At 42.9% G+C, this 20521-nt stretch overlaps 2 protein-coding genes across 2 annotated transcripts; both read right to left on the bottom strand.

Moving 5' to 3' along the window:
- Positions 1–790: 790 nt before the first annotated feature.
- On the bottom strand, positions 791–8687 carry LOC123748648 (uncharacterized). The gene is made up of 9 exons (XM_069323671.1): positions 8669–8687; positions 7465–7603; positions 7005–7167; positions 6197–6469; positions 4895–5031; positions 4672–4786; positions 3361–3488; positions 3052–3175; positions 791–1816 (listed from the first exon to the last, which is right to left on the bottom strand). The coding sequence occupies exons 2-9, from the start codon at positions 7575–7577 to the stop codon at positions 1631–1633; spliced, it is 1239 nt and encodes a 412-aa protein (XP_069179772.1). The 5' UTR covers positions 7578–7603; positions 8669–8687; the 3' UTR covers positions 791–1630.
- Positions 8688–16960: 8273 nt separating this feature from the next.
- On the bottom strand, positions 16961–19890 carry LOC123748647 (stromelysin-3). Its single transcript, XM_069323670.1, has one exon. The coding sequence runs from the start codon at positions 19320–19322 to the stop codon at positions 17322–17324; it is 2001 nt and encodes a 666-aa protein (XP_069179771.1). The 5' UTR covers positions 19323–19890; the 3' UTR covers positions 16961–17321.
- Positions 19891–20521: the final 631 nt, after the last annotated feature.

Raw genomic sequence — 20521 nt, 5'->3', positions numbered from 1 at the left:
CAAGCATTGATTGATGCTCGTGTGCTTCAAGTATTGATTGATGCTCGTGTGCTTCAAGCATTGATTGATGCTCGTGTGCTTCAAGCATTGATTGATGTTCGTGTATATGCTGTCGACAGCAACACAAGCTTCAGCACAGTTGCGGAACACTGACCACCTCCAACAACATCACCACCGCCATTTGTAACACACAAGTTGGCTTTGATTAATATCGAACTATAGAGGAATATCAACAGTGGCTGTTCGTTTTCCGGCGGCAGGTGTCTGTGTGTATTCTTGACTTTTCAATGTTAACGTCCATCAAATACAAGTTATAGGGCAGTTCTTGTGTGATTCATAGTTCACATGTTCAACATACGTCACTCAGAGACTGGGGCCAGATTCACGAAAGCAGTTACGCGAGCACTTACGAACCTGTACATCTTTTCTCAATCTTTGGCAGCTTTGTTTCCAATTATTAAACAGTTAATGAGCTCCGAAGCACCAGGAGGCTGTTTATAACAATAACAACAGTTGAATGAGAAGTTTTTATGCTTGTAAACTGTTTAATAAATGTAACCAAAGCCGTCAAAGATTGAGGAAAGATGTACACGTTCATAAGTACTTGCGTAACTGCTTTCGTGAATCTGGCCCCTGCCTCTTAGCCAACTCATTGCGCATATGTTTAGCGCGAGTTATAAGGCAGTTAGTTCTTGGACGATTCATGCTGAACACGTGAACAAGTTATTGGATGGTGCGAGATGTATGTGTATAGAGTTACAACAAAATAAGGATTTAATAAAACTCAACATTAATGGCAAAATTTATACATTTTATACATGTTATCATTCTATACATGTTATCATTCTATACATGTTATTGATGTTCTGTTTGAACATTTCACTCGGTAAAGAAGCTGTTATTGTTTGAAAATGCAGAGATTTTACCTGATTACATTATTAGCAATTATCTTGGGTAATGATAAAGGAACAAATATAGATGACAAATTATATATACACAAAACATTATGCTTGGACTATACACAGGGTTTAAAATACTAATCCTCGACCCAGAGGGGATTATACTAGTAGCATATATACTGATGAATACACCCAGCCGTGTATACACCATACACCCATATCAGTACTTCAGGAGATCTACCATACACCCATACCACCACTGCTTCAACAGCTCTACCGTGAGACACAAGAGGCAGTAAGTCCTAGCTTACCAAGCCACAATAAAGAACACACACACAAGGAGTTTAGATCTGGCCAGAGTGCAAGCTTGTGGGACGTGCTGCTGGCCGAGGTCAGTCATCGAAGTCATCTGACTGTACTACAGTTCGAAATGTACAAAGGAAATTTCACCAAAAGAAATGGATAGAATTTTAAGTCATGGAGAACCCTTGACAAACATCAGGTGATCCTTTGCGAGCCAAGGAGGATCTGGAAGGTCTTAACACGCTGCCGGAGATCCTATGCAAGCCAAGCAAGCCCTTCAGAAGTCACTGGCTTTTTATCCTCGTCACGAATTCGAACGACAGTAACCAACGGGTAAATACAAGAACGAAATCCATTGGCCGCGTTTCATAATTTTAACCCGTGTCGTGTTCCGTGTCCTCGTTCCTTTTTCTGTGGCTTCGTTATAGTCACTGTGCGTGAGAGAGAAGCCAGTGAGCTGGTGGACCCGGGTAGGGGCTGGTGAGAGTGACCTGATGATCCTGGGGTGTCCAGGTGAGGAAGGCGGCGTGGTGCCTCGTCCGGTGGACCAGGACGCGCGCCTCCCCGCCCAGCGTGACGACGGCCAGGGACCCGCCGCCACCACCACCACGCTCCTGCAGCGAGGCCAAGGCATGCGTTAGATTCTTCACTTAGCTTATATGGGTCTTACTGTGTCTTCCTCCCCCCACCCTTTGTCTCTGTATAATGTATAATGTACACTTTGTCCCACAAAAACCCTTGCACTGTGACGTCACCTGCCATCAGGAGCTCAAAAGACAGTAATATTGTAATATGTACTGAATTTGGACAAACTGGAAAAGTTATTACATTCATAATAAAACCTAGCCATCCTAGTACATGCTAATTGAGGCCTATTATAGTACATGTGTGTCCTATACTAGGCCTATGAGTATTTGATTTTTAGCCTTTTTTTCTGGCTTAAAAAAAATGAAAGAAATAGCAAACTGGGGGGGGGGCCTCCATTACTACATTCTGGTACGATCAACCACAGAGTTACATTAACAACAAAAATACAACCATTTCCGGAGGATGCAGTCGGGTGTGTGTGTGTGTGTGTGTGTGTGTGTGTGTGTGTGTGTGTGTGTGTGTGTGTGTGTGTGTGTGGGTTGTGGCGAGGAGGAAGGTATACCTCCCCCCCCCCCCACATGACAACTTTGATCCAACTCTGTAAATCATCCTATAAATCATCCTTATCAGTCTCGACTAACATCTCCGTTGACGCTCTTGGACATCTCAATGCGGCGTCGTTTGCCTCTTGGCGCGAGGCTAGTGCAAGGAGTATTTTCGAAAACCTAGCCTAACCTAGTATAATATATTGATATATGTGAATGGCTATATTAGAATCTGTTTGCTTGATAAAAATCATGTTTTGTTTTAATTATGTGCATTCTGTTCATATTGTAGGCACTACGTTTAAAGTATATATAACAGGCTCCATATTTCCTACAAAACGAATTAAATTATGGACTGTTTTACCTCAAAAAGTTCGTTTCGTATTATTTTGCTTGATAAAGAACGCAACAAACAAGCTCAATTTGGTGTACTAAACTGGACCTAGAATTGGACTAGGATTACTAATTTAATCCTAAGACGGGCTAGGCATACAATTAGGCTGTCTTAATTGTTGTTACGCTCTCTATTTATTTACGAGAAGGTACAAAGAGTTGAAAAAGCACGTACATTGGGGTTTGAACGTAACATTCTTGCAAAGCCAATAATACGCGTAGAGTTTAGATTTTTTTGGGTGCAACAGCTAATATTGTGTATATTCAATCCATGGTAGCAATAATTACTCAATTGGTTTCGAGTATGGTAGTACAAATCTTACCACAGAGCCAAAATAGAGGAAGTCGGTAGTGCCTTTGGGAATGCCAAGGTGCTGTGTTTCCGGTAATGCATCGCAAGTGAGAACATATCGTACCGCACCAAATCTTGCTGGAATTGGCTTGAATCTATAAAGCAAACAACATTTTATTAAGAAGAAACATGAAACTGTAAATAATTATTAGCGTTTCGTTTTCAATCTCTAAGCTAAATATATTAATACAGATAACAATAAATGTAACAATGACCAGTATTTTTCATGGATAGAGCGATTTAAGGCAAAATGGTACTAAAGCTACTCATTTGAACCTACGAGAACAGAGTGAATGGCGAAGTGTTGTTGGTAAGGACCAGACGCCACAGCTGGTTAACTGGCTCAACACCCAGCAGGTAGGTGGGCTGGTCAGCTGGTCGAAGGTGGTACCTCCGGTCGTCCAGGCTCTGGAAGACCATTGTGATGTGCATTATTATTAATGTTCGTATGGCTGGTGATCTGAGTGGAAGCCCTTCACATCAATTACGGGTTCACCATAGCCCGTGCTACTTGGAAATTTGTATTCCAGGTAGCGAATCTTGAACAACAACAACAACTGTCTCTATCTCTGCGACTTAACATCGTTACAAAAGATACACAGCAAATTGAGTGATCTGAGGCTACCATGCAAGGGGGTTCGACACTATTTTGCCGTCATAAAGGTGCTGTTCCCCCACATGCCTTATATTGAGACGTGTTCACTCTTTCTGACTTTTTGAGACATTAATGCTAAGATACTATACGTCATTCCACTGGTTATAGGTATGGTACCCCACATAGGGAGGAAGCATAGTTCAATACCATTGTAAATGGGCTTAATTAGCATCAAGAACTTTTTACAAACAAAGTATACAACATTTTATTAATGTGTGTTATTAATGTGTTGATGTGTATGTAAAAACTATAACTTTTTAGCAAAATGACTGTGTAGGTTACTCAAAATGAGGGTTCAGTTTCTGAGGTTAAAATGTGGTTCTATATACTTTTTCTACCATCATTCACAGGATGGTTAAGGGGAGGGGGGGGGGGATATGAAAAGAATTGCAGAATGGGTATGTGGGGGCACAATATAAATCACAGGATCTATATTATGTTGTGGGGGTTTAATATGGATCACAAGATGTATATAGGGCATAATCACAGAATGAGTCTTGGGGCATAATAAATCAGCTAAACTTTGAGAAGTATGCAAATGTTAAAACAAAAAAAAATGTAAGTTTTGTGTAAAGTGGAGCTTGAGTCGTTATATTCCAAGCATTACAACACCAAAAATATGTTTGCTTAATCTCGCGCTACCGATAAAGCTCTTGTCTACCTCATTCAGTTCTTGTCTACCTCATTCATAGTTTACTACGTAATTCTTCCTGTCGCCTATTATTATTTACTTTTTTTGTTCATTTATTTATTAATGTTTATTGAAATATCGTAAAAAAAAACTTGGTTATTATGTGGGTTGGGCTCCTCTTCAACTGTCTCTTCCTGCTCATTCCTATTTCGTTTGTGTACCTAACTCTTAGGCAAGATATACTGTGGGTTTACACTGCTGAGATAGATGCATGAACAGTTGTGGCAGACGTGGACAAATGTTACCAAGAAGGGTGACGGAAGGGAGAGGTTGGAGGCGAGGGCGTCCAGCTTGGGTAGTCCCCCCGGCTCGTAAAATGCCACCAGGTCCATGTTGTCTTCGTTCGGCTTCAGCGCTGACCTGTCAAGCAGTGTACAGTCTTCATGCATACATTATATATACGTATAATTATATAATGTATACAGTCCAGATATAATAGGTAGACACGTATGTGTTAACCACACACACCTTAAGAGCTCCGCGGCCTTCTCCCTGATCTTGCCGATGTGTCTGAGGAAGGCGGGGACCATGTGTCCTAGCTGGTTGTAGTCTCGCCCGACGCCGCGGGGGACATCCGCCGCCATCGCCTGCAGCCTCGCCCGCACCTGCTGGCCCCAGGAGGTCTCGGTGAGCTAAAACAAGTGTGCTGATAGTTTAAAGACGCTTGATGCTAGTTATGAGAGAATTGATACTAGTTGAGAGAGTGTTTCGGTGCTAGTTCTGTGCAGAGCAGGTTCTATGTCCATGTGCATGGGAAATAGGCTTACAGGGTCCAGTAGATGAGAGGAAATGTCAGCACTGTGGAGAAATGCCCGACAGACCACTGGAACATTATCTAACAAGGTGCACAGTTACAAACCCAATTAAGATTTCAACTTAGATTCAATAGACCAGTTGTTATACACACGGGGAATAATCATACTAAAGCGAACACACGAGTCATAAATACTCATACTCCTAAGTACAACAAAAGCAAGTAACACTTAGTGGGCCAGTCAAAGGTTTAGGGCCCACACAAACATATCCCCGCAAAAAAAAGTAGTATGGCAATGGTAAAGTAGTATGGCATAGCTAGGTACATGCTAGTACTAGCATGTACCTATGCTGGTACCTAAGGCTGGTACTAGCCTAATATAGGGCCTGATGAGGGTTCAGAGATGGATATTTGAGAGCTGAGGCTAGTTTTTTTTTATAAGACAGTGCTAGTTATGATGGCTAATGTTACTAGTTATGAAAGCGATAGAGATATTTGTGAAAAGGTTAGAGCTAGTTCTGAGAGAGCTGGTGCCAATCATAGCATGGGAATTAGTTATAAGTCGAGTTAATTCTGAGAGGTTGATACTAATTCTACAAAAGCTGGCTCTAAGACGTTCATAACTAGTTTTGGTTAGTCTAGTGCTAGTCACATGAAAAGGGTTGCAGCTATCATAAGAAAATTAATGTTCAGAAAACTAGTTAGTTTCCTAAGGGTTACTAGTTAGCGGAAGCTAACTCTTGTTCTGAAAGGGATCTTGATAAGCAGTTATAATCCGTTTAAGGGTTGTGTTCGTTCTCATCAATCAGTCGGGAATCCTGACCGAAACAGAAATGGTTGAGAACGTTTCCTATCACATAACGCCTCTGATCACCACCTAGCAGTAAATAGGTACCCGAAATTATTATAACCGCCAAAATAAATTACAAAAATAGCCTAATTATTGCCAAGCGCAGCCAAAATCTACCCCGATTACACACTAAACGCGAGAGTAGGCAAAACCAAAAAAAACTCGCCTTATCTAGGTACCTAAGTCTGCGTTCTTCCAGTGCGCTGTAGAGGTCGAGAACATTGTAGACTGCGCGGACTTCTCGTGCGCCGCTGACCGCGTCTAGGTGGCCGGCTAACGTCTCGGTGAAGAACGCCTGCAAGTCCTTGTCGCGCAGGATGGAGCGGAGTTGCGGTCTGAGGTCCTCTAGAGTCATTTTGTCCGGTGCGGTCCGCAGGAGAGCCAGGAAGCTGCGGGTGAACCTCAAGCAGAGACCATAGAGCTGGGTTATGTTGATGGTCTGGTGGAGAGGGAGATGACTACTGGGGATGTTTCTCTCTCTTTCTGTGTACTTAAGTGCAAATTGTGCATATCTAATATGCACGCATGTTCATACATGAAAGTCTTTTTATATGTAAATATTGCATATATTTATATGTATGCCATATTTACATACATTTTAAACTGCATATATGTACATTTTGCATTTTTCATAGGCCAAAATAGCACTATTTGTATACATGTGCATAACAGCAACACCCGTATTATGGATTTAACGTATTAGGGATTTAATTAAGTATTAAAAGTCTAGTTTCCCATATAACTACTGTCTGACCCAAGAGTCTGAGTCAACATCTGAGTAACTCTGGTGAGAGTTCAAATGGCAGATGTTTGAAACTTACCGCGACAAATGTGGACTTTCCAACGCTTAGCGGAAACATTAGTTGTGTTTTCCTATGCATGTGAGGGAGGATGAGAGTGAGATAAAGCAGCGTTGTTGAGATCTATGTTTTTTTTTTTTACTGGTAACTAAAATTACAAGAGAGGTAACCAACCTGATGAATATCTCTGGACACCCTGGTGTGGTTATTGTGGTGGTAGTGGAGGCGTTGGTGCTGGTGGAGGCGTGGGTGATGGTGGTCGTGGTGCTGGTGGAGGCGTGGGTGATGGTGGTCGTGGTGCTGGTGGAGGCGTGGGTGGTGATGGTAGCCGAACTGCCTGTTGAATTCACATTTATGAGAGAAGATTTCATGTATCTTTTTTTTCAACATTGACTTACTGTTTTGACTGCATTATTCCAGGAGACAGACAAGATACACATCATGACTCTGTATTTGCCCATCTATCAATCCATTCATCAATTAATCTATCCACCCATCCAAACCTGGACAGTTATCGGCTGTCTCCTTAAAAAAGTTATCAGGAGCGAAAGTATTAAGCCCGGAAAGATTAAAAAAGGCTAGTTAGGGCATATACATCATTACATTGTCAGTTGAGGCTTCCCAGTCTCCTCACCTGAGATCTCGTAGCGGCTGGTGTGCGTCGTGGGTCCTGGTGCTGGAGGTAGTCGCTCCCAACACTATCACCGTTAGCAGCACCTTCAGCGTCGTCGTCGTCGTCGTCATCATCGTTGTCGTCCTCGGAGGGATCACAGCTGAAATATGATCAAGTCACATCACTGGCCTATTGAGAATACGACTCTTTATCATCGGTTATATGATGGTGATAAAAATATCATCAGTCTTCACCATCTTCAGTCATCACTGCTCATCACTTCCATATGGAAGAGTGATGAGGGCAGGTGCGAAGGGTAGAGGACTTTGTGCCGTCCTCTTTGGGATAAGCCCTAAAGGTTCTGGTAATACACAAAGCCTATTCCCCCCCCCCCCCCCCCCCCCCCGGTATCTTGAGAGAATTAAACAAAGATATTCAGCCTCGTTACGGAGCAAATTATATATAAATCGGCGTCGGATATCATCATAATGATATCATCATCCATCAGTTATTGCTATCCATTCTTAACACTACCACCATCACTACCTCCGTCACCATCAGCAGTGCCAACGTCGTCCCCAACACCATCTTCTCAAGAGCAAAAGAAAGATAAAAATAAAATAAAATAAGAATAAATGCAACACAAAGAAGAACAAAAGACGAAGAAAAAGAACAATAACAAATAATAATAAGAGTATGGAAGAAGAAGATGGAGTTGCCCACAACAGTTCTTGAATAAGATGCAGAGTTCAAGTGGAGAACAATGACGCTACACTGACTGTGGGAACCGACCTGTGAGATTTATATTTATTTGATTTATATGAATTTATATTTACGTTAATTTATATACTTCGATAGCAATTTGTATAATGATAAGTGGACTGTATTTCTGCAATAATCTCTTAATCTCACAAATCGATCCTCTACACATTAGGGGGGGTTTATATTTATATATATGCAGCCAATCAAACTACTGTATTAACTACATACATTGAAAAGGTTCCTTATCTTATAGTACAGCAGGTTAGTCCACCAGGTATAACTAGGGTGTAGACACCAAATTATCCTCTTTGAGGTAGCTTCCATATCACCCAGTAACTGGTGCACAATCTTGCATCCTCGTCTTGACCTGTCAAAAGTGCGCTAGCTGTGAAGCCAGATACCTATATATGACAAGTATATCAGAGAAAACAGTACATGGAACATGAAGACCTGGCTTAATTACCTTTAGTTTGAGGCGATTTCGCGTTCTAACCGGCTAACCCTATATCCTGACATTAATGGCCATAAATGAATGATAAACGGGTTTCGGATAGACACTTAACTTGTATTTGTAGACAGCGTGTTGACAATGGTACACCTTTGGGTTCCATAACACTACGTCCAAGTAAATTTAACAGGAGCCGAATTTGCTCCCGTGTGAGCCTCTGGTCTCAATAAACAATGGCTGCCCTCCTCCTCCCTCTGACGCCTGGCTTACATTGTCCAGATTTCAGAACATGATAGAAGGGTCACATTTACTCTACTTTAATATTGATAATTAAGTTAATTTATATGAGATGTTTTTATGATGGTAAAGTCCAAAGACTAATGTATTTAAGAATAATTCCCACCATAATAGGTGGTGAATTATAATAGTATGTGGTGATGATATCCCGTTTTCTATAGACGGTAATTCCACTACAAGTTACGTTTTCTATGGGTAACTTGTTGGTAATACAGTTATTATCTGTATGATTATTATTAAATGGTGTCGGATTTTCCGACATAATTCCCCAGGGGGCTGCTCACGGGTCGAAGTCCTCTTTAGAACAGACGAACACCGATACTCCTCCTTCGAATTATTAGATTAATTTGATGTTAGTAGTTAGTAATCACACATTTGTGCGTCTGTTCGTGCAGGACGGATGTCCCGTACTAGAGTTGCAGGGGTTAGAAGTCTAATGCGATTTCATTTCCCTGTCAACTCTTGAAAGGCTAATATTCAAGCCTTATTACATATTATTTAACCCAGAAGACTGGATGTGATCAAGTACTACAGTCAAGTATGATTCAGGGACTGCAGTGAGATCAGTGACATAGATATAACTTGAAGTTTGTTCAAGTAACTGGTCACTGATATATAAACACTGAGGCCCATGGAATACATCTTGATTAAATAATAAATGTATCAAATCAGTCATCAGATTTATTAGGGTTTAATTTAGTTAATTGATTCAGAAGATTGAATAGCTCATCATTAAAGTAAAGTATGGTTCTGAGACTGCAGTGGGTTCAGTGACATTGGTCGCAGTGACTTGTAGCTGTTTTAGGCTACTGTTCACTGATTTGCCACTGAGGCCTCATGAACTCATCTTCAGCTTCAAATGATGATACTAACATCAACCTCTGTTGGTATAGTCAACTGTAATCTCCTTAGTATAATGCTACTGGAGAAATATAATCAGCTGACAAATTTAGATTTCTACTGGTATTGTTTATCTGCAGGCATAGGTCTCCTCAGGCTTGATACTGGGCCTGAGAGTAATTTACCTCCTGCAGAGTTTAACATGGTTATACCCTGATATTTAGTAGGGCTACCGATGAATCGATGGCAATAGTCTGTCCCAACAAGGAGACCGAAGTCAGTGAGGTGATCAGACTTAATATTATCTGCCAATTTTATTCCTCCATTTCTCAGGAATTTGGCTGTTGCTCTCAGACCTTGAACTTGTAGGTCTACTGGTATTTTGTCCACCACAATGGCTTGTACTCGACAGATGTACCTGCCTAAACGTACTGATGGTTGTACCACCTGGTAGACTTGAGGTCCTGCATCTGTTACAAACCCTGAGATGTTGAATGACATCTGGGCTACAGGCCTTAATTGTAATTCATCTGCCAGCTTTTTAGTGATATATGTTCTTTGGGATCCTTGGTCAAACAACCCACGGGTATGGACCTTGGCCCTCTTATTCAGGATGGTAATTTGGGCAGTAGGCAAAGTCGTATTACCTTTAGACTTTGCCGAATGGACACTCTTTGTTTGTTGCACCTTGCAGTACTGTACTGTGGTGGGAATGCTATCTTCCACCTTGGGTCTTGAATACGTTAATTTCGTATATTTGCACAGTGCTGCATGGTGCCTACCTCTTCTACACCTGTTGCAGGTGTTGAATTGGGTATCACAATAGTCTATGTTGTGTGACTTGAGACACCTTGCACATCTCCCTAATTCCTGGAGTCGCTCCATACGAGTGTCTCTGGTTGGATAATTAGCACAACAGTATGTTGAATGTTTCTTTTTGCAGAACATACAAGTCCCCCAGCCTACTGCACGTTTGGAAGTTACCGGTTTGGGTGAACTAGTAACAGTAGGCTTGGAGGTTGCTGCTGCATTGTCAGATTTTCTGCAACTTGATGTTTGAGTAATTGGTTGATGTTTATTTGGGGTGGTTGTTTTACCCTTTAATTGACTATTATTTTCTATTTCTGAAGGCTTGCAAGAGGCTTTAACTTCCTCATTTGCTCGTCGTTTGTTTATGATGGAATGTAAACCTTCAGTGATGTCCTGTACTGTCAGGATGGTGTTATGTTGATGTGCATATAATTCATCTAGTATATCGCTGGACAATTTTCGTTGAAGGACTACTTTGGTCATCCATTCACTAGTAGTTATATCAACCTTAAGTCTGAATGTTCTTAGTAGTGACTCAAACTCCATGCTGAAGGATTGTAATGAGTCAGCAGTCTGATCAGGTTGAGGTAAATCCAGCAATTGTAGTACTAGATGTATGACAGTTTTCTCATTGCCAGCATTATTCCTAGGAGGCTGGACTGGGAAATTAGTGCTGTCGCTATTTTCATTTACATTTTCTACTACTGGTTCAGCTTCACCTCTAGTTTGGAGGCATGTTAACTTAGTAGCTTCAGGTATTGGGTTTTCAGAAACCACAGAGACTGTGGATAAATTGTCTGAAAACTGCTTAATTTCTGGTGGTATATTATTGGGTGAAGCTGTAGTGGGTGAAGCTTTACTGGGTGAAGCTTTATCCTTGTTGATTAAAGGATCTAATCTGGCTTTACATTTATTCTCAAAAAGATCCAGATCATCCATAACATTATCTACTTTATTTGATGTACTTGCTATTTGTTCTGATTCAATTATCCTGTGTAAATGTTCCAACCTGGCTTGAGTTTCTTCTTCATATTGTGCTAGGTCAGACAGGAATGGTTCCACATCTTCAACTACTATGTCGTCGTCGTCGTGGACCTGATTTTGGTAAGATTTCCTATTTGCTTTCAATATATGCAATTGGGTTTGAATCTGCAACAGTGGTATTTTCAACCGACGATAATTAATTACAGGCTCATATAACAACTGTTCATATTGGTTGAGATCTCTTGTTAGTTGGCGTTTGCTTGATATTAAAGCACGCTTTGCTTTCTGTGGATTAGTCATGGTGACTTGTTAATTGGGCACCACTGGCTCATAAATTGTGAGCAAGTACTAATGGTAGCCTAGGGTAAATTCTGCACTCACTAGGCAATAATCCTACCTCTACTAGAGGTTAGCACTTAAAATTAATACACATTATATATATACAATCATACACACTAATGATTTGAGTGATAAACCAGTGTCACTGGAAGTACCTTTAGGTTAGCTCTTCTATATCACCCTAGGATGGTAGAGACACTAATTAATCACTCAAAGGTGTAATGATCATAAGTAATTTATTATATATACAACTCAATTCGAGTTGATAAAAATTACACCCAAAATAGGGTTTGCACCATTCATTAATGGTGTTAGGTTGTTCAATATAGTACAACTGACTATGGTAATAATGGGACTAGGATGAACGATAATAGTTCAACTAGTCAATGGTTTTATCCTACCCTGTTGTGGGTTGGCAATTAGTAAATATTATACTGTGAACACTAGTGCAATATATATTAAATAATTCTCTATTTGGAGAAATAATATACACAATTATTGATAATAGCCTCTTAATTAGCCTCTATGAAACTTCTAATATTATCTAGAAGTATTAAATATTATTAGTGACCTCGCGAAATAAACTCCACAAAATTCGTAGATAATCTCTCGCGAAATGTAACACCACGAAATCCGTGAACAATCTCGCGAAGACACAGTCACTAATTTGGCTGGATTCTATATTAGCGCTGTCATTTCACAGAATAACACGCCACCAAATCTGTGGGTGTGCATGAAACCGCTGACTAAGGCTGAACTCGGCTGAGGGAGGCTCCTGAGCTCCCACGAGGCATCGCCGCTGTCTATGACTGGCTGGCTTTGTTTAAATAACACTGCACTAGTATATTTAATGAATCCACTGGATAACTGGTTCATCCGGTACTAAGATGACCAAATGTGGGTTCAAAGGATCAAATAATCCGTCATCCGGTTCGAAGATGACCAAATAATGTGGGAACCGACCTGTGAGATTTATATTTATTTGATTTATATGAATTTATATTTACGTTAATTTATATACTTCGATAGCAATTTGTATAATGATAAGTGGACTGTATTTCTGCAATAATCTCTTAATCTCACAAATCGATCCTCTACACATTAGGGGGGGTTTATATTTATATATATGCAGCCAATCAAACTACTGTATTAACTACATACATTGAAAAGGTTCCTTATCTTATAGTACAGCAGGTTAGTCCACCAGGTATAACTAGGGTGTAGACACCAAATTATCCTCTTTGAGGTAGCTTCCATATCACCCAGTAACTGGTGCACAATCTTGCATCCTCGTCTTGACCTGTCAAAAGTGCGCTAGCTGTGAAGCCAGATACCTATATATGACAAGTATATCAGAGAAAACAGTACATGGAACATGAAGACCTGGCTTAATTACCTTTAGTTTGAGGCGATTTCGCGTTCTAACCGGCTAACCCTATATCCTGACATTAATGGCCATAAATGAATGATAAACGGGTTTCGGATAGACACTTAACTTGTATTTGTAGACAGCGTGTTGACAATGGTACACCTTTGGGTTCCATAACACTACGTCCAAGTAAATTTAACAGGAGCCGAATTTGCTCCCGTGTGAGCCTCTGGTCTCAATAAACAATGGCTGCCCTCCTCCTCCCTCTGACGCCTGGCTTACATTGTCCAGATTTCAGAACATGATAGAAGGGTCACATTTACTCTACTTTAATATTGATAATTAAGTTAATTTATATGAGATGTTTTTATGATGGTAAAGTCCAAAGACTAATGTATTTAAGAATAATTCCCACCATAATAGGTGGTGAATTATAATAGTATGTGGTGATGATATCCCGTTTTCTATAGACGGTAATTCCACTACAAGTTACGTTTTCTATGGGTAACTTGTTGGTAATACAGTTATTATCTGTATGATTATTATTAAATGGTGTCGGATTTTCCGACACTGACCGATAACTGATTGCAACTGATAACAGCTAATGGCCATCAGTTATGTCTGATGTTCCACTAATATTACACACACACACACACACACACACACACACACACACACACACACACACACACACACACAGAGTGTAATGCAATACAATCTAAACATGTTCCAGAAGTGGTCTGAAAAATGGCTGCTAGAATTTAACCCAGTCAAATGCAAAGTTATATAGGGTCCGGAACAAGTGTGCGAAGACCGGTACAGCATTATAGGATGAAGGGACATATTCTTCAATCAGAAAAGAAGACTTGGGAGTGGACATAACGCCAAATCTGACGCCAGAAGCCCACATTAGCAGACTAACAACAGCCGCATATGGCATACTGGCCAAAGTCCGGGTATCCTTCAGAAACTGGGAAAAAAATGAGTTTCTTGGCCCTATATACAGGGAAGGTGAGATCCGCACTTGAATATGCGTCCCCAGCATGGAACCCTTACACGAAAAGGGATAAGGAGAAACTAGTAAAGGTACGAAGATATAAAAGAGACTCGTTCCTGAGCTGATGGGCTTAAGTTATGAGGAAAGACTGGGAGAACTGGACCTTACCATACTGGAAGAAGAGATAAGAAAGAGACATGGTAACAGCATAACAAATTCTAAGGGAAATTGACTAGGTAGACGGAGCAGCAGTATTCACAGCTAGGAACAGCAGAACGAGGGGTCGTGGATAGAAACTAGAGACGCAAATGGGTCATACACGACAGAAAAAACCTTTCAGTGTTAGAGCTGTCAGAAAGTGGAAAGGGTTGGACGTAAAGTCGTTAAGACTAATTCGATTAAAATTGTGAAATGTAAATACAGCGTGAGAAATTAATCGTTGTATTAATCTAAGAACGTCCGGAAGGCGGGGCCAGGAGCCCAGCTCGACCCTGCATGCACGTGTAGGTGAGTACACACACACAACTGATAACAGCTAATGGCCATCAGTTATGTCTGGTGTTCAACTGATATCACACACACGCACACAGAGTGTGATGCATTACAAACAATCTGAACATGCTCCAGAAATGGTCTGAAAAATGACTGCTTGAATTTACACCACACACACACACACACACATACACACACACACATACACACATACACATACACACATACACACACACACACACATACACACACATACACACACATACACACACACATACGGGGTGTTCAACTCGGGGCAAGGTAACCACTGCAGGATCCCAATATAATCTGCCGTACACATCTCAACAACAAGGCTCTCATAGTCATCACTGAGAAAGCAGCATTGGGTGGGAACAGGTCCAAAGTAAAACATTCAAAACATAAAACGGGGAGCTGGAGACATGGAAGACAAAAAACATGGATTCGTCAGTGCGAAATTTCTTGAAAAGCACAACTGAAAAGCCACGAAAATTAGTAGATGCGACGAACAGGCCAGATAGGGAAATAAGAAATGATGATATTCCTCAAAAGACCTTTCAAGATAAATCACGTATGCAAACCACGTGTGTAAAACCATTGCTTGAGCAAGCTTCACCCGCGTGGAATATTCACTGAAGAAAATACATATAAATCTGGAGAAAGTTGAGAAGTTTGGCGAGTGACTAGTCCCCGAGCTGTGAGGAGGGAGGGCTGGAACTTCAGCCCACAGCTTACAGACCACCGCGTCCCAGCAACACGTGAGAGCTTTCACAGTGTAAATATAATAGACGCGAAACGAGCTCGAACGAGTAAGGTCTAAGGCTTTTTCAGATTTATGTAAGTGGTTGTCAACACTCGCTTAGACACTGCACTTAGACACGCGGAGCGCAACACACACACACCCTAGAGACACGGGGCAAAAGACGCACTTAACCAGCGCTGAAGTCGCACTCACCACCTGACCAGAGAGGCCGCGGACCTGGTACTGGCCGAGAGCTTTATCTTGTTGCGCAAATTAATGTAAGTGGTTGTTTACACTCATATCTTGTCGACCACCCCTCGTACAATGTCGACCACCCCCCCGTACACTGTCGACCACCCCTCGTACAATGTCGACCACCCCCCGTACACTGTCGACCACCCCCCGTACACTGTCGACCACCCCCCGTACACTGTCGACCACCCCCGTACATTCACCGTCATACAACCCTGTACTGTCCCCCGCCCCTTTATTCGTATACTTCATGTCCCCAAGAATATACATAATATATCATATACTTAAGCACTAAGAGACTCGAGCCGCCGACCCCCACGGTGGGAGCCAGAAGCTCATCCACTGAGCTATCTTGGAGGCCCAATAGGAAATGTTTCAGAAGCCGCAAACCACCGAAATTTTATACTTTTCCCGTCTCCCTCTTAAGTACATAGACCTCCCAGATAGCTGGGTGGAAGAGCTTCCCTCTCACACAGTGGCGTTGCCGACTCGAGTCTCCTAGTGTCTAAGTGATTGAAATTATGTCTACGGTAGTGTGGTTGACAATCAAAGATTATATCAAGACGATCCCGTTTCCCCAAGGTTCGACTACTGTTACTCCCTAGGCTGCAGCTCCACGTTTGACTGACTGACTCCCGGGTACTGTTTACTGCTAGACGATGGGAAACGTGCTCAATCATTTCTGTCCTGCCCGGGAATCGAACCCGGAATTCGATTGTAAGTCAAGAACGAACCCAACTGTATTAAGAAACTCCTTGTATACTGTTCATCATATTTATACACGCTTACATTGTACAGTTTGGAAAGTTATAATTATTGAATACAATTAATGTCTCCTAAATGAGAACTACAATTTGCTTACCTAAATTGTGTGTGGCGCTGTAGATGACTGAAGTGGTTGTGGTGGTGGTGGTAGTGGTTGTGGTTGTGGTAGTGGTAGTGGTGGCGAGAAAGGGAGGGGGGGAGGCCCTAATTTGGTCTCCCTTAAAAACTTGAGATGTCACGAATAATTGTCATACGTGAATATGCATCTTCAAGAAATTGTGCGACGATGACCGCGGACCTGTGTAGACGTCCTGAAGTAATGGTAATGAAGACGATAATGTTACGACCCCAAACGCTCGTAACATTACTTAAAATTAACAGAAATTACACATTTTAAATTCATTTTTGAAAAGGAAAACTGCGGGAACTCGCAGACTTGACAGTCTGTTTATGCTTGAGAAATTATTTACACGGAGTTATTGATACAATTCTTTAAGTTGGTTCATCGCTGTTCGCTTTCGCTTCATTACGAACAGAGGAAGGCTGAGAGACAAACAGAAAGGGATTTTGTAAAGTCTTTGAGCTTTAAGAAAGGTAACATGTCTAAAATGTTAATGTTAACATTATTGCTGAAAACAAAGGCTTAACTTTCAGGCTCGGGAAGGGGAGGCGAGGCGCAGGTGTACACATTGAGTGTAGGTGTGTGGGGTGTGGTTTCAGGTGTCGGTGTGTGCTGGGTGTAGGTAAGGGGGGAAGAACATTTTTAAAGTGCCTTAATTAATACCAGGCAGATGACAGCCAACCACAGACATGCATGAAGATGTAAGGAGGGCGGAGCTCCCGCCACACTTGTAGCGACAGGGGAGCAGAGGAAGACCTTCTCCGGGTTGTAGTGCGGGCAGCTGAACCAGTAAGGAGCGATCAACAACGGAGGCTCCGATATTCTCATCTGGAGATTGTCGAAGCTCCAGAAGACGCGGCCGGCGAGAAAGTAGGTTAGGGAGCGAACGGTGAAGGCGGCGGAGTAGTTGCTTGGGAGGCCTCGCCACACTGCCACGTCCCTCGGGTAGTCGGCCTCGGCATGACCATCCCAGCCAATTCGCCAGTAGTGGTTGCCGCTGAACATGTAGATCCTGCCGTTGTGGCCCCACACCATCGCTGCGTCGAGGTGATTAGCATTCACTCCCAGATCCACCAGCTTGCCTGTGCTCTTCATCCGAAAACTTGGCCCTAATTCGTAATACGTAGGGCCACTGAAAAACACGAACGTATCCTTACGGGTGACGTAAACAGCATCAATACGCTTCAGTGATCTGGGCAAATCGGAAAACCTGTACCATATCTCGTTTGGAGATTCGTTCCTGCGGAGCTGTCCCTTGCTACTCACGCGCCAGTAGAACTTGCCCTTGAAGAAGAAATACTCGCCATGGTACCTCGTCACGGCGTCGAAGTCCGTGTCACAGGCGTCGGGGAACTCTTCGGATGGGGTCTCAGATGGGCAAGGTGGTGGTGGGGGCGTACTGGGGCTCTCGGGCGGTAGGGTAGTGGGGGTTACTGGGGGTTTGGTTGTTGGAGGGACGTAAGCTATAGTGGGGGGTACAGGTGGAACAGTGTACGGAGTTCTACGAGTAGTGGTTGGTGGTGTTCTGGGAGTGGTTGGTGGTGTTCTGGGAGTGGTTGGTGGTGTTCTGGGAGTGGTTGGTGGTGTTCTGGGAGTGGTTGGTGTTACTGGAGGTCTGTCGGGAGTAATTGGTTTGTGTGGAGGCCTATAAGGCGTTGTCGGAGGCCTATAAGGAGTAGTCGGAGGCCTATACGGAGTTGTTGGAGGCCTATAAGGAGTTGTCGGAGGTTTTTCAGTAGTCGTTAAAGGTTTGAATATTGTGGTTGGAATCTCAGATGGTGGCCTCCCATACAAGGCCTGGATGCCATACTTGTCGTCGTTAGGAAGCCTGAAATCCGCGGGGTACTCCTGGTAAAAGGGCGCCATGAGTGCGTTCTCGACGTCAGAGTGTCGGAGACCCAGTGAGTGGCCCAGTTCATGTGCCGCCGTCACCAACAGGCTGCTTGTCTCGAACTTTTTCACCTCATGATGGGCGACAAAGCTCTCGGTGTCGTCGAAATGCATATCTCCGCCTCTTCCTTTTCCCGGATAGAAAGCATGAGCTAGAGTGCCTCCAGGACCATCAAACTTGTAGCCATCATTGTGATCACCTGTGAGAAAATCTATATATATATCTACATCAGGTGTGTCCTTGTGTACTTCCGTGAAGGTGAGGGTTGATTCACGCTCCCACACCTTCATTGCAGCGTAGATCTGCTGCCTGATGACCCCCTGAGGCAGTTGCTGGACGCGACTGCTTGGAGTCCGTAGCGTCCACGTCAGGTCGGTTTTCTCCCACTTATTCCCATGTAGTGAGTAGCGTCGTACCCTTCTGCCCGTCGCGTTGACGCTATCCACTTCCTCTTCGTCGGGAACGTTGCAAAATCGGATTCTGGGCCTCGCTGGAGGGTTTGATTCCTCAGAGGATGCATTAAGCGGGGCTTTCATGACGGTCTCCAGGGACTCGTTGGAGGGTGAATTTGTTGTGCTGCAGTGGGCGCTCCAGGAGACATTCCATGCCTCACGAGGACTGGCGCAGGTCAAGTTGATAGAGTGTTTTCTGATCGCTTCATCTTCAAGACTCAAACTTGCAGAGTTTGGGGTGAGTGACAAGGCAATACTTTGGGTTAGAAGTAATACAATGATGATACGATGGCCGTTCATCTTCTAACAAGAGTGTTTTCGTGTTGAGTTTAGTGGTTACTGTACTAGTCTCTGCTGATTAGTAGGGTCTCATGCCCTTGTCAAGTGCCGCATGATATAATGCAGTACACTCGTGCAGACGTTCCTCAAGCACTGCGTGACCTACAATTATTCCATGTCGCGTTATGATGAACTCTGAAGAGGTACCAAAAGTCCACCTTTTATTTTCTCTCATTATCGATAAAAAATAACACACAGGTTGCTCAAGTAAACAAACAACATAAAACGAGCTTAACAAGCGTGTAAACGTATCCTCGAACTACAACTAGTTTACTGTTCAACGAGTCTCGCAGATGATTAAGATAGGAATGGCGTGGAGTTAGTGAGAGGGGGCCGACTATCTGGTTGATGTCTCGCTGCCCCTCCAACCACTACACCTAACTGATATATCTCTACACACTAGCCACACTTTACGGGCTATTCATGCCCGTGCCACCTCTTGGGTGGCATAATCTTCATCAATCAATCTAGTCACACTGCCACAGCTGAGGTCTCGCCGCCCCCACACCACCACCACAGCTAACTGACCTCTGGCTGCCCCAACATATCCACACCTGCCTGGCGGGATATCCTCTGATAATCTTCACCGCCCCTGAAAATCCAACGAGAGATGTTAGGACATCCTTCCCCTCATCTCCCCCCCACCCTTCCAAGCCCCGCTTCTCTGTGTCATAAATTTTAAGTTTCTTTCATTGACGAAACAGCAATTGTATACAACTGGAGCTTGATGTAACCACTGCTTATTCACAGGACCGTGATATAACCACCACTGTACATAGGACCAAGGTATAACAACCACTGACTGTACATAGGACCAAGGTATAACAACCACTGTACACAGGACTCTGGCACACTACAACACTTCTTAAAAGTATTCTGATGGTGAATATCGGGCGACATCCCCTCCAGTCCTTGGACCTAAGTAGGAGGCTGCCTCACAGGGCCAGTGTCTGGAGCAAGTTATTATCCTCAGACAATTAACAGTCCAGAAGGTGGTTAAGGATGTCTTTGTTTCTATCTAATAATTCCTGTTGTCGGGGACAGGATGTACTTAGGCCTATCAAGGTCCCCCCCCCCCAGGCCAGTTACTGACCCTTCCCAGTATATTACACACACACAGTTCTTGCAGACGAGTGGACAGCATTAGTCCTAAGGGCCTG

The sequence above is a fragment of the Procambarus clarkii genome, chromosome 13 (assembly GCF_040958095.1).
Source record: "Procambarus clarkii isolate CNS0578487 chromosome 13, FALCON_Pclarkii_2.0, whole genome shotgun sequence".
Lineage (NCBI taxonomy): Eukaryota > Metazoa > Arthropoda > Malacostraca > Decapoda > Cambaridae > Procambarus > Procambarus clarkii.
This window is presented reverse-complemented; position numbering and strand designations above follow the sequence as displayed.

What these genes read in the sequence shown, in the direction of transcription:
- LOC123748647 (XM_069323670.1), bottom strand. Translation starts at nt 19,322, where the DNA reads ATGAACGGCCATCGTATCATCATTGTATTACTTCTAACCCAAAGTATT.
- LOC123748648 (XM_069323671.1), bottom strand. Translation starts at nt 7,577, where the DNA reads ATGATGACGACGACGACGACGACGCTGAAGGTGCTGCTAACGGTGATA. An exon ending in CCCTTCCGTCACCCTTCTTG is followed by an intron (nt 3,489 to 4,671) that starts GTAACATTTGTC and finishes ATGGTCTTCCAG; the next exon opens with AGCCTGGACGACCGGAGGTA. An exon ending in TCGCCATTCACTCTGTTCTC is followed by an intron (nt 3,176 to 3,360) that starts GTAGGTTCAAAT and finishes TTTGCTTTATAG; the next exon opens with ATTCAAGCCAATTCCAGCAA.